General features: G+C 35.3%; 1 protein-coding gene across 3 annotated transcripts in view; it reads left to right on the forward strand.

Annotated features, from left to right (window-relative positions):
- Positions 1-14,140, forward strand: part of LOC127071423 (rap guanine nucleotide exchange factor 2-like) — a 115,972-nt gene that overhangs the window by 16,826 nt on the left and 85,006 nt on the right. For 2 of the 3 annotated variants that reach the window (XM_051010757.1, XM_051010742.1), the window contains exons 2-4: positions 7,296-7,765; positions 10,881-11,008; positions 12,128-12,211. In XM_051010757.1, coding sequence (XP_050866714.1) covers positions 7,697-7,765; positions 10,881-11,008; positions 12,128-12,211 — 281 coding nt within the window. In that variant the 5' untranslated portion in view covers positions 7,296-7,696. Of the gene's footprint in view, positions 1-7,295; positions 7,766-10,880; positions 11,009-12,127; positions 12,212-14,140 lie in introns of those variants that run through there. The other variant, XM_051010717.1, reaches the window with a different exon arrangement.

The following is a 14,140-nucleotide window of genomic DNA, read 5'->3' on the forward strand; positions in this document are numbered from 1 at the left end:
AGGTCGCTCATTGCATTTCTAATCTCGCCTGGTGAGGGTATGTTAGCGGTGTTAATGGTAACGATAGTGTCGATAAACTACGCTAAACATCCGACACTATTGACGACCGTGTATACAGTAGGCCAAGGATTTCGTGATTATGCGAACGTTATCGCATCGTCGGCTAGTTCGAAGACGATCTTCTTCTTCGATCGTTCTTATTATCTATTACAACGCTATTAAAAGGTGGACGACGCATATTACATTTTGTTGTTGACCTCTTTTCTGTTCTACTTTCTAACGTTAATCTTCGTAGTAAAGTCATCGACCACGGACCGAAGAAAAGCAGCGTAACCATTTTGTATATTACATACAGGATAAGTATATCCAAGTAATTAGATCACTCTAATTAATTACGTTGTTAACAGAACGATTTCATTTTCTTTCGTTTCGGATGACTCACTTCAGAAAGGGTTTACAAAGTAATTACTTTTCTCCTATATCAAATTTATTATGATTAATATAATTTTGTCAAATTAACTGGAATTATTTCTTAAGAAAGAATATGACGTATCGTTATTATCTTATTTTGTTTTGTCATATATAACTTCGGTTGAAGTTAATTATCCGAGATAAATATGAAATTTGCGTCGCTTTGTCGATAACGGGAATAATCACGATGTTATTCGTCTTGGTCTGTACAAACAAATATACAGATACACATACGCACATACTGCCTACATAATAAACAAGAAGATTTAGCTCGACGAAACTTTAATGTCGTTAAAGATTTTGAAACAGTGGGTGGTGATATTTTCTTAACTTATAATACTTTTAAATATATGCTAATTTATAACCGGAGAAAATATCGTAAGACAAGTGTTCTTCAGCGAGTAGAATACGGTTGGTTGGTGGGTGACTCATTAATGCGGTAGCCGTGATTAATAATTAAATGCGCAAGCGACGTGGGTGGAGTCCTTCGACCATGGATATCATTCGAAAAATATTTGGACAGTCTATGGTCCTTTGAACGAACCCTTGCGTTTAATGAAACTTTTCGTCTCGAACCCTTCTTCCATTTACGCAGATTCAAATTGTACTCCGTTACGGTACGTTTGCGTTCTCCTACAATCTTCGTCTCCAACATACATACGCGTTAAGTGGACAACGGTTCGGTCAGATGAGTCGGTTTACTTCGAAGTCAATTTTCTTTCAAACGACTCTTGACGTAACTTGCCAAGTAATAATTTAGCATGAAATTATATATGCATTTTTCTCAAGTCAAAAATATAATATCTCTGACCGATTCTTTCTTGAATTTTTCATTTTTCTATTGTCGATTTTAAGCAATCGTAAAATGATTAATTTTAATAAAGCATTTTGTTTGATAAATAATACCTCGTGAAAATTTGTCGTGAATATTAATTTTCCGCAAGGTACGTTCCCATTATTGGCAAACAAACGAATACGATTTCAAAGTAATTAAACCGATCGATGCGCGTTAGAATCACATATAAGTTCGTCCATATTGATGACAACACGTTATTCGCGATATGAAGTGGGCTTTATGTAACGAACTGTTTATTATTCGAGCATAATTCATCTCATCTCATATCGTATGGGTGTATTCTCGCTCACGCTGAGCCTGAATGAAATTTCTTTTTAAAACTGATGTAACGTTATCGCGTCGAAGAAAATAATGAATACGGACACTCGAAATGTGAATCTTAAACCTTGGACGAAGATAGTCGTCTAGTATCGAAAGTTACGCCATAGAAAATGGAGAAATTACGAAATGATACGCCCTCGCGATGGAATAAGATTTCTTTCTTTCTTTCCTTTTTTTTTATCTCTTTTTTATTTCTTAAGATCGCAGTAGAACGAGTTTCGTGTCAGACAGAAGAAATAACTTAGTCTTATCGATTGCTACGATGTCAAATGTTATCGACATTTCGGTAAACTATCGGAGAATACAGAAACGTTCGGAAACTTGTGATATCCGCTAAAAATTTTATTTCTCTTCTGAGTTTGCCTTCATATTTCTGTTTCGTAATATTGTATTATAAAGGAGAAGCATCTCGATCATATACCTTATTTTGGCTTTCGACCCTTCGATATGGGCGATACCATCGATGCATTATCTCGACGATCGATTTAAGATCGGAAATTAATTACTTAAAAAGCACTTCGACCTCATTCCCCATGTATTAATGTTTATGCTTTTCTATACTAAAGCAGAGTGAGAAATTAGGTATTCTGAAATTTGCAAAAAGGGACACGCTTGAAAGGACGCTGAAAGTACTTCGTTATTTTTTTCTATGGAAGCAAGATATGACGGTGGCGGAAACCGCCCTGAGCTTTCGATAAGCTAACCTCAAAAGCGATATTTACTCGGCAGGTTCCGTTTCAAGAAGAAGAGAAGAAGACCTTTACGCACTGCCCTATATACCGTAGATATTTTTATCGGTGACTCGTTTACATGCGTCGTTGAAGATACATTTGACTCTTGGACCAACGCATCGTTCTTGCCAGAAAGAAAGAGAGAGAGAGAGAGAGAACAAATGGAAATCTATATTCACTAGACGTTTTTCAGTTTTATTCAAAATTCATTTCTTATTCGTTCTTCAATTCATTTTCAACCAAGAAACATGACTCACATTTTCGTTTTGTGATTCACACACATTTGAGTTAAGCGTTTCACGGTAAGAACTCGTACGTAAGAGACGTAAATTACATTGGAAGAAACATTGGTATACCGTATTGTAAACGTATTAAATTATAATAAATAAAAGAACGAGAAGAAATTACAGTGTGTTATAAGTCGAACGGTTCTTCGATCACGAAGAGATCCATCGCGTAACATTCGAGATAATTTCAAAGCAGACTATGAAAGTCGGTTTATGCAGGCACCGTAGTTCGATCATCAACGATGACGATCTCCAGACGTTGGTAGAGTTTTTTGTCTGTCATGGAAAGAGTCAGGCATGGTCTGGAATCGGTGTAAATCAGTAGCTCAGTCAAGACGCGTGCAGAATCCGTTTCTTTCACGCAAATACATACTCACACGTGCGAACGAAGACATATACACGCGCGTTCATCTAGAATGCGTCATTAATCTTTTCCGGATCGATACGATAGTGACGTAGAAGGCTATAAATCGGTAGGAATGGCAGATTTACGTGTAAACCTTGTACAATACTGTTTCGAGAAAGAAAAAGGAGAGAAGTTTGAGTCCGGAAACGCGTAAATCGATCGGAAGGTTTGGACGACTCATATCACCACGGGTGATGTCTTTATTATCAACAGTGGCTCAGAGATCGTTTATCGCAAAGGACGGACAGCGATTAGTAAGCCGATACGCTTTCCGTTTGTTCGACATGCGCGCGTTTTCTGTCGAGACATTCCGTGTTCACGCGAGACTGCGTTTATAAATGTTGGTATGTAGGATATACCAAATACATACTTATACTTATGCGTATACGCGTGTACACACGTGTGTACGCATACATACACAGAATTACGCATACGTAGACGGTATGTAGACGAGTTCCGAAGGAGACGCCGGTTCAGCAAGTTTCTTCTCAGAGGTAGATAGGAGTCGAACGCGTGTTGTGTGAACACGAGTTAGAGAAGGACGAAGGATAGGATGAAGAAAGAGAGAAATGAAAAAGAGGTAAAAAAGGTGAGGAGGACTCCCATACTGAAACGATCCGCAAGGTCGACAGTGGAATCGTTTCTCTTCTCATCGCTTTAACTTCTTCCACTTCTTCTTCTTTCTCTTTTCTTTCTTTATCTTCTTCTTTTTCTTTCCTAATTTCTACTTTGAAACATCTTTTCCGGCTGTTAGTACACGACGAAACTTTGAAATTTTTCTGTTAAACGGTACTAATGTCGAGTAATGTATTCTCCGTTAACAATTTTTAATAAACTTTTCTTTCTTCTTTCGAGTTATCTTTTTCTAGTCTCGTAGTCTACTTTCCGAAGGACAATCACTTAGCGATACTCGGATATTGTTAACTTCGTTGAATCGTAATGAAGTTAGTAAAAACAAAAAAGTAGAAAGAAATTAGAAAACTTCTTGATAACGTTCCCTTAGAAGAAACGTAAAACTTTTAGCGGTTATTATACGTAAGGATAGAAGATAGAAGAGTTGTTAGAGTTGTAGAGTGATGAGAATTTTTGATCGATCGAGAAAAAAATTTTGTCGAAACGTTAAAACTAGTCTCGTCTAGTTTAGTAATTATTACTTTAAAATGAAAAATGTTGGCACGTAAAGATATTAAAAGATAAATGTTAGAGCCGTTCAGAATATGAATGCAATTTACTTGATTGTATTGCTTCTGGGAATACACGTGTTTTCTTTTTTGTCTTTTTTTTTTTTTTTTCGGAACGGCTTTTGCTACAAATCGTATCACGTAGTTTCGTTTACCGATAAGAGGCTAATTGCGTGGCGTATACATCGAAAGCAGTTTACTTTATTCATCGGCAATGTCATTGCTTGAAAAGCGTTGGAATCGTACACGAGACGGACCGACTGAGATCAATAAAGTCGTAGTTACATGGCTATACTATACCTGGTTGTACATATGTGCTACATCGAATAAAAAAAAAATAAACTATCCTTACGCGTTTCATCTTTTTCAACGTTTAATTTAAAGCGAAAGAGAATTTCCTTAATTCTATTAAATCATTTATCAAATATACGTTCGTGTATAATAATCTACGGATTTTTCGGTATTACGTTCGCGTAAATGTTATCCGAGCAATTAATGGACGCTCTAGATTTACACAAAATTATCTCAATGCGCCAACACGTATTCGTGAAAGCTTTTTATTACGAAATTGATTAACTCTTACGAAATTTCATCGTTGAAAAATAAAACTATTGAACAAGAAAAATTTGCTAAATAGTAATAAAAAAAAAAATTATAAGAGAGGGAAAAAAGAGAATAAAAAAAGGAAGAATTCGTGCCAGGTTGATCATATTCAATTTATCGAGTTTGTGCCTTCATCACTATTCCGTAATGTTCGATATTGAAAAACCTTCGATCTTTCTTTTTTTATTTGACAGCAGACAATGTTTCAGGGTCGCGAATACGAACTCGTGGAAAAGGTCGAAGATTAAAAAGCCGTTCGTGTCCCGTCGGGAGCTTTGTTCGAAAAAGTCATTTCGGCTACGACTTATTATCAGTCTGTATACTTCGTCTGCGTTTTTGCCGAGACAGTACCCACCGAGTTCGTATTTTCTCTTGAACAATATGATCCATCGTGGATTACTACGTATCAACGAGGATGCATCCATCCAGAGTTAGAATTGTTCGAATCGATCGTCGAGAATTCAGCGACGACGTGACGGAGACTTAAATGCACGGGACACAGAAACCTAAAAATAAAGAAAATCCATCGTAGTTTTTTCTCCTTTCTTTCTTTTGAAAATCATTTTTTGAGTTTGAGATCGATTTACGTTCATAACTTACGCATTATCATTTTACAAACATCATTTATGATAATCAGATAAGATAGACTCTCGAAAGTAATATATGCATTTCTTATATTTATGTATTTGCGTCGTATTACGTTAATGTATATTACGAAACACACAATAACGAGATCTTAAATATTGAGGATAACACGCGTGTTCTCTTTGATACGATAGGGGAGTTCTGACCCGACCTTATCCTCTAGTTTGAAATTAGTGTGATAAAAAATTCAAGCAGTACGTCATCATTCCTCAAGTCGATAAGAATTACCTTGGTGTTAAATTAAGCGGTATACCTCGCCCGTCGAAATTATATTGCAGGTTCTACTTTGCTTTATAGATTCTTATGCACGATCCTCGAGCGACTTTAACATTAACGATTCCGTAGATCGTATAATTCAACGAGGAGCGTACGCGCAATACATTTAGAGATACAAAGCGTCGACTCGATTATAATCTCTTCGTATAATACGTTGGAGAAGTTTCGAGCTGCATAATACGAACCGTTACCGAGAATGTGCATATAATACGATAATGTCTCGAGCGAGTTGTCAAGCGATGAGTTGCAATGACTAAGTATTCCACGTGTAGAAGTTCCTTCGCGAAAAATGATATGCATTTTAATGACATATAAAAGACACTTCGTGTTTGATATTTAATTATTCTCTCATTCAATCTAATTGATCTAATTCAATATTCGGAATGAAAAATTATATAACGATTGCTTAAACTCTGTTAATAATAAAGAAATGAATAAATATAATCATAATTAATAAATTATACTTCTTTTCTTCTTTCTTTCTTTCTTTATTTGGATTTTTTATTCGGATTTATTTATAGGGATAATTGTCTTGACAAATTGAAAAGTCAATAAATATAGATACAGTATGCACTCGTAATCGATCGAGCTTACACGATGGTCGGTTGGCTCTTACATAAATCGATGCGTGCTTCCTCGAATGACAAATCGAAGTTTCACGGTGAGAAGCAATCGAGACGGCGAGACGAAGCGAGACATCCTTTCTCTGCGCATCGAGAGTCTCTAGATCGTACCGTCTCTTCTTTCATGGATGGTCGGTTGTATGTACCAACGGGTACCAGAGTACGCGTATGACCTCGACTTGCCGCTTCCAAGGTAGTTAGGTATGTGGCTCGCGTGACGTTACTTATCCAAGGTCGGATGATGAACCGAGAAGTCGAGTCGGTTCTTTTATCGAGTGTTTTAAAGCTAGCACGTGAATTTCTAACCGAATTTAGGATTAGGGTAAATCGTTTATATTTTTCTCTTATGTATGTGTATATAGAAAACGAGTTTAAATCTTGGAAGAACTTCTTTGCGTTGCGATAGGTCGAGTAAAACGGTAAACGTTTGTTCAAAGAAGAAACAAGGAGAACAGTGGGTCTTTGTGTTGCACGCTTTGAACTCTCAACTTCTTGTTCTTCTCCAAAGCTGGAGCGATTTCGATATCTCCTGATGCTGGAAATAGACATTGAAAGTAAACGTTTCCTTAATTCTCCTCTCTCCGATTTTTATTTCTTCTTACAGCAGATAGTTACCTACAACGATATACGGATTCAATGCACGAAAATATGAAAGAGCAACGTTATCACGTACAGCTCCGATAGTTCACTCGATAACCTTCTTCTGTATGCAGTTGAAGCAGGTGTTATATACCTACCTACGACACTCCCTCAATATTCGTTTATCATTCATAAATCTCTCGTCAGTTTCGTTTATTTTGGCATAAGATCGATTTATCCGTCTCTTGAATTTCAACGAAAATGACGAAAATGACGAAATGCATATACCCTTATTGCATTTTATTTTATGTTTCAGATTTAGAACTGTCTGGACACGATCGAGGATTTTCAACTGATCAATCACAAGAAAAAAGGATAAACAAGAAAAAAGCGTCACGAAGCGATAAAAATCTTTTATCATCGAAGATGTTTCGTTCCATTTCGAATTTAACTCAGACTCGTTTACAACGTGTTTATTATTAAAACGAGATAGTCTTGTTACGTTTGATATCAATCAACAGATAGACGCGAGAGGTCAGTCGCAAGAATGGACAAGTAGCGGAAGATCTTACGAATGGCAGTAGAGCCGTATCATCGTTAAGGAGGACTAAGCTTACGAACATTGTCCACTATCAGCGGTGGCGATGTTCGAAAAGTGTTCCTTCATTGAGAGAGTTGCTAGAGAAAGGCACGATAAATAGTCTTACGTGGGCTATTATGACGGAATACTTGGATCCACATTTCATCCGGGCTCTTTGCCGCGATCCAGAAAGACGAAATCTTCAGGTAATCTCATACAAATATGAGAATAATTTTACTTAAAAGAACTTAACTTAACATAATCAAGGAACTCTAACAAGATAAAAGTTGTCCGAAATTTAACATTAATTATCTAACTGATACGATTAGCGTTATCTCTAAATAATGGATTATTTCCAAGTAGTCATGTAGATATACGAAATAATTTCTTTAACTAAATTTCAAGGACTCGACGCGATAATATCTAACATTAACTCGATTGAAGGTACAGGGTCACTCCGACGAGTGTAGGTCAAATCGATCGAAATAGAATTCCCTTGTAACGGAAACTTTTTACTTATAGATATGTATGCATAATGATAGGAAAGGTAAAATATACAGGAAGTAGTCGACCGTCCATTTTTCTTCCAACGCGTTACGTCTGTCAATTGAGAGAGGGCCACTTGATAACGTTAATCCAAGTCTAGCCGAGAGATCTTTCCCCTTACTCGAGGAAGCATGATTAAAGGCTCTCTCGACTAGAACGAGGAAATTGTCGATTTGTAGTATCTTCGTCTAATACGAGAACGACAGATCAACGATTGCGATGCACGCAAACTCGTGGGAATTCACGTTGACTTGTCTTATAATATTTCACGATTATTATATCTGATCATCGTTCGAATTGTTTTCGATGGTTTCGTTGAATACAGAAGCAAACGTGAGAATCGTTTAAATGAAATATCACTCGATTACTCGACCGTGCGGTCAATACGTTCGCCATAATCACGGTCGATACATTTCTTTTTATTTTCGTTTCGTTTTTTCTTTCTTTTTTTCTTTTCTCTTTCTCTCTTTCTCTCTCTCTCGAACGAAGATACGAAACGACCTTAACGATGTAGGTACTTAAAAGTAGTTCGCTCGGACGACTCGCCCACGCGGTACCAATGAGCGATCGAGAAGAATACCGAGGTTGAGTGGCACTATCTCACGAACCGTGATAGCAACATTCTTCTCGAGACGTTTCTTTTCATCTTTAACAAGGATGCTCTCTACCTAATCAACAATATAAAACATGTAAATGATAACAGACCTTGATAAGGAACGTTGTGCTCATAACTATATTCTTATCCATCCTGCTGTGCGACCTTCATCATTAAAATCAACAGTCGTTATAACGTAATTTATGCGTTAAAGAATTCTCTGGTTAGAATTTTAATGGTTCCAAGTAAAATCTAAAGTAACTTTACGATCGTCTTTATTTTTATCTTTTTTGAATGAAATATAAATAAGATTTTAATATCGCTATGAAAGTAGTCATTGTTTACGGATTAGTTTATAAATGCATATATATATATTTTTTTATATTTATTATAAAATACAGAATTATTAAAAATTATTCTGAACAGTGTACGGTTACTGTTTTGACTCCGAAGATACATATCTACCAGGAAAGAACGATAATTCATAAAAGCTCGTTATTACATTTCTACGTAATGTTTACAAAGCGTGCGTTATCATCTACACGTTTTTACATCTTGGTCATTCTCGTAAAGTCGTAACGAAATACATACAAAGAATGAAACATTTGAAAAGATTCTCCGATACGATCGTGGGATTTATATTTTATCACGAAAAGTCAATCGTGTTGATCTTTCGAGATCTACGTATTCAAAAGGGATCGAAGATCATCGAAAATCTCAGAAAAGGTGTTCTTGCTTGCGTCGTCCGTTCATGCGATCCGTAAGACGAAGGTCGTCCGGTGTTCGCTCCAGTTTTCGTGCAAAAAGAAAACTGGAAAAGAAAAAGAAATAATACAAAATATATAAGAGTAGATAGAAAAGATGGCACTTTCGAGGACAACGACACAGTAAAGCAACCCTTTTTCTTGGTACGAAGAAGAGGAGACTACTTCTGAACGATTCGCAGACGGTACGGCGCCTCTTTCGAGAAAAAGAGAGAGAGAGAGAGAGAGAAAAAAAGAGAGAGAGAGGGAAAGGAACTTACGCATATGTATGTACGCTCGCATATTTATGATCTTATTTTCTGTCTTTCACGCTACGCGCCCTCGATCGTTCGAAATTTTCATTTTGCAATATCCTCTTGTATAATGTACCTTGTATAATGTACCTCGCGAAAAGTTGTTTGTCCATCGAAAGTGGAAAAAGTTTGATTTACTTCGCTTCGTTCGTGCAAATATCGATGGATCGTTGAGAAGATCGTACACTCTTTCTCTTTTTCTTTTTTTTTTTTTTTCTTATCCTCGTTGCACGTAAATCTATCATTAATTGAGAAATATTATACTTTGTTTTCTTTTTTCTTTGATTTTTTTTCCCTTTTTTTTTATCATTTTAATACCTATTAGTATTTTTATATCGTTATGATACCGATCTAATCGAGCCAACAGACCGAGACAACGACGAACTCATTCTCGAAGTGCATCGAAATGGCTTGTTAATTGTACGTTTGATTAAGAAACGAGTGCGAAATTATCAAGTCATAAATAGAACTTGTTAGAACGATCGAGAAGTCGTAGAATAGTTGATCGATATCTTTCGTACAATATCTATGTATTTTACGACTTGATCGATAAAACGTACATGGTATTACGATGAGATGTATCGTAGAAAATTTCGACATCTTTTTTAATGTATTTATTCATTTATTTTTATCGAATATTAATTACATACGTAACGTTCATTAGAACACAAGGAAATTTCTCTATTCGGATTATTATTGTACCAAATGTGTCTAATTTCAAACGGTCTTGTAGCTGCATATTCCATGGTACATAAACTTAGGAAGCCACGGTAATCTCTGCGGGAGAGGTATTTCTTAAGTTTAGCAAGGATCTAACAATATTCTCCTCGAGTTCTCCTAATCGATGTTCTTGTATAGAAGCTAACATTAGTACGGAATATAAATTGAACTAGTACATGCAATTGAATTAGTAAGATATTAGTATAAACTGAAAGTATGTATAACGTTTAAATAAAAAGAAGAAAAAAAAAAAGAATGATTAACGAACGTGTCTTGAATTTTTTAAATTATTTTAAAGGAAGAATTTTATAACAAAGTAACACACTATCGCGTTCGTTTTTACGGAAAATATATATATATTTTTTTTTGTATCTCTTTAACGTCGTACATTCTTTTGTCTTAGGACTTGCAGATCATATATTATGGACTTCTGGGACTCGAAGCATTACGTCCATGCAGAGACTCTATTCTGCGTGGACTTTGTAAAATTGTGCGCTACGAGAGACATAATGCGAATCATGTCCTCTATTAGTAAGTATCTGATTAATTATACATGTGTCTTATCTTTCGTACAATTCAAATTTTATACATTTTTTTAATACTTTTCTTTAGTCTTATTAGAATTTAAATTTAGTGAAAGATATGGAGTATTAATTGAATGATCGTCTAAAGTTATATTTCGTAAGATTTACAGAGAAATGTAAAATATGCAAAATGTAATATTATTAACTGCGAACACAAAATTTGGTATAAAAAATATTTATTCATTATCGGATTATTATTTATTTTTCAAAGTAGAAGGAGGACGTATGTTAGATCATTATTTAATCGCTATACCGTTTTTTATCTTTTTATATTTATGAATGAATTTTATATTTATGAACATACCTCTTTTTTCTAGACATACCCATTCAATTACATATATTCAATTAAATCGTAAATTATCTAGTTTCTAATATATTCAATGGTTTAGGAATATTTTATTATCTGTAAAAGAAAAAGCAGAAAACAGTAATGAAAACTATTTTACCGACAGTTGGATCGAACAATATTATTCTACTTTATCGACACAAGTCGGTACGTTTACTCATAGTAAAATAAAGCGAAAAGTTCAATCGTTAACGTACAGGTGTCTCTGAGGCACGACCGTTGAGTATCATTATGGAAGATTAAAAAGATTAACGGTTTTTGATCGTTCGTTAACGTTTCGTACGTCTTCAATTATAAACTCATTGGTAAAACTTATATGTTTAATAATTATTATATTATAAAATGCGTGTATTGTAACTATAAAAGTAAACGAAGGACATTGTAATTATCGGCACGAACTTATTAGCGCGGATAATCAATATTGCAATAGCATTCATGCTCTTTCCGGCTTAACGGAGGTGAAACTTCCGGTATGCGAATCAGAGCGAAAGGAAGGTTATGCAATTTGTATTCTTTCTCTATGGTCCCACCTATCGATAGTCTTCCGTTCTTTGAAGCTCTACTCGAAATAATTTTTAATAGATTTAGTAATTAACGTTTGAAATATTCATCGGGTAAAGAGCATCGCTCAAGTTAGTTGCTTTTGCTGATTCAGTATTTCCATTGTCTTAATTGTTTCTGCAGGTTTTGTTACGACATATTGCGTTTGTATAATTTCAGCACCGGTGAATTGGCAACCAGTTGGTACATACTGCTCTCAGGTTCTGTGTTTATCGATGGATCCATGTACCTGCCCTGCTCCAGGTAAACTTTAATTTATGTATCTGTAAACATTCTCTTTAACATTCTAGCGATAAGCGCGAGCGTAGCCATGACTTTCATTCGGGAGATTCGTCATCCTAAGTCGGCTTAAAAAAGCGACGAAAATATTTTCACACGAATATAATTTGCTGAATTATAATCAATAATTTCTCCGGAAGAATGTTTAAAGTCATTTTAATACGGTTAGTCTGGAAATAATGGAAAATATGGAATATCTTTTTAATGAGTAAATTAAGTCAAGATGGCGACACTTATTATTACGAAGACGGATGCGAAAGAATTTCTTACGCGATATTTTGAAGATATATCACGATTCGCGCATCAATCTCATTGTCAAATTTATTTGCTGCGAGAAGCGATGCTTTCTTTTCTTATATCCTATGCTATATGGCGCTACTCCAACGCAATATTTCTTTTTGTTTTCAATATCATATAACGAATTCGTTTTACGCCAAGGAAATGCCGAGATAGAAATCGATCGTGGTGCGTATATCTACGACTTCGTGCATATACCGGGTGGGCTGACGAATGATACACACACACACACACACACAAAGTTGTATTATTTATAAACTTAAGCAATTCATTAAACGCGATATGACGAGCGATAGATAACATTTCCAAATGCAATATGATTTATTCTTTCGTTAACGATTACTCACTTAGAAACCTAAATGTTTAATTTCTTATCTATAATATCACGACGGTATCGATGGACGTCTGTCATTTTCCATGATTTAAAGTTATCGAGAGAACGTTCAAGTTTTCATCACATGTGAAATGTTCGAATGTGTTCCGCTTTTTTTTTTTTTGGGACACCGTGTACGTTACACACACCAGAAGAACGCAGCCATAAATCGTCTCTACCAGGGTTACGGTCACAGTTTTCTCTCTCTCTCTCTTTCTCTTTCTTTCTTTCTACCTCTCTTCTCTTCGTGCCCCTCGAACCACGGAAATTCTCATTAATCGTATAACCTTGTTCTTACATGGAGCATGTCATAGCGTCGGTGGCAAAAGTAAGATTAAGTTAGATAATATTCGATACTAAAAGCAAAAGAAAAAAAAGAAAAAGAAAAAAGAAAAAGAAGAAGAAAATAATTTATTCCGTCCCATCATTTATCACTATTTATTTTTCTTCTTCTTCTTCTTCTTCTTTTCTCTGCTTCTTCTTCTTTTTGACGAAAAGAGCGCAAAAGTACGACAATTTTCAAATTAAATTTTTCCCCACATTCGGAATATTTTTTATCACATTGAACTTAAAACTCTGTATTCGCTGCGTAGTCTCTCGCACACAGGTGTTTCACGTATAGACTTTCTCCTCCATATGCTTTTCACCTCATAATATGAAACCTGTACGTACGTCCTATTTATAATACACTTTTCTAGCGTAAAAATAGTCGCGCATTAACGTTACGGTTGCATAAACAACGCTCCATCTCTTCTCTATAAGTATATCCTGAAAAAGTCAGAAGAGAGAAACGTTTCACAAAAGAAAAACATACGTCTATACGTAGGTAGATACGTATATTCGTATCTACGGGTGTTTGTAGATACGTTCGCTTTTTCTTCTTTTGCGGCGATAAACCTTGGAATTTGTTCGTTTGAATAAAATACACATATACATACATACATATAAAATACATACGTATATACAATATATAAATACATACATACATATACATATATATAATATAAATGTATACTCAAGTATATACTTAACGCGTACACAGACGCAGACGTGACACACATTCATATACATACATACATACATACGTATATCTATACATACACCCAACATCCTTACATATGTAGATACTTATACGTAGGCATAATGCATGCCCGATATAAAATGTATATAAGAAGAAGAAGAAGAAGAAGAAGCCTACATTCAAATACTGTATATATCCGCTC

Source organism: Vespula vulgaris, chromosome 1 (genome assembly GCF_905475345.1).
Source record: "Vespula vulgaris chromosome 1, iyVesVulg1.1, whole genome shotgun sequence".
Lineage (NCBI taxonomy): Eukaryota > Metazoa > Arthropoda > Insecta > Hymenoptera > Vespidae > Vespula > Vespula vulgaris.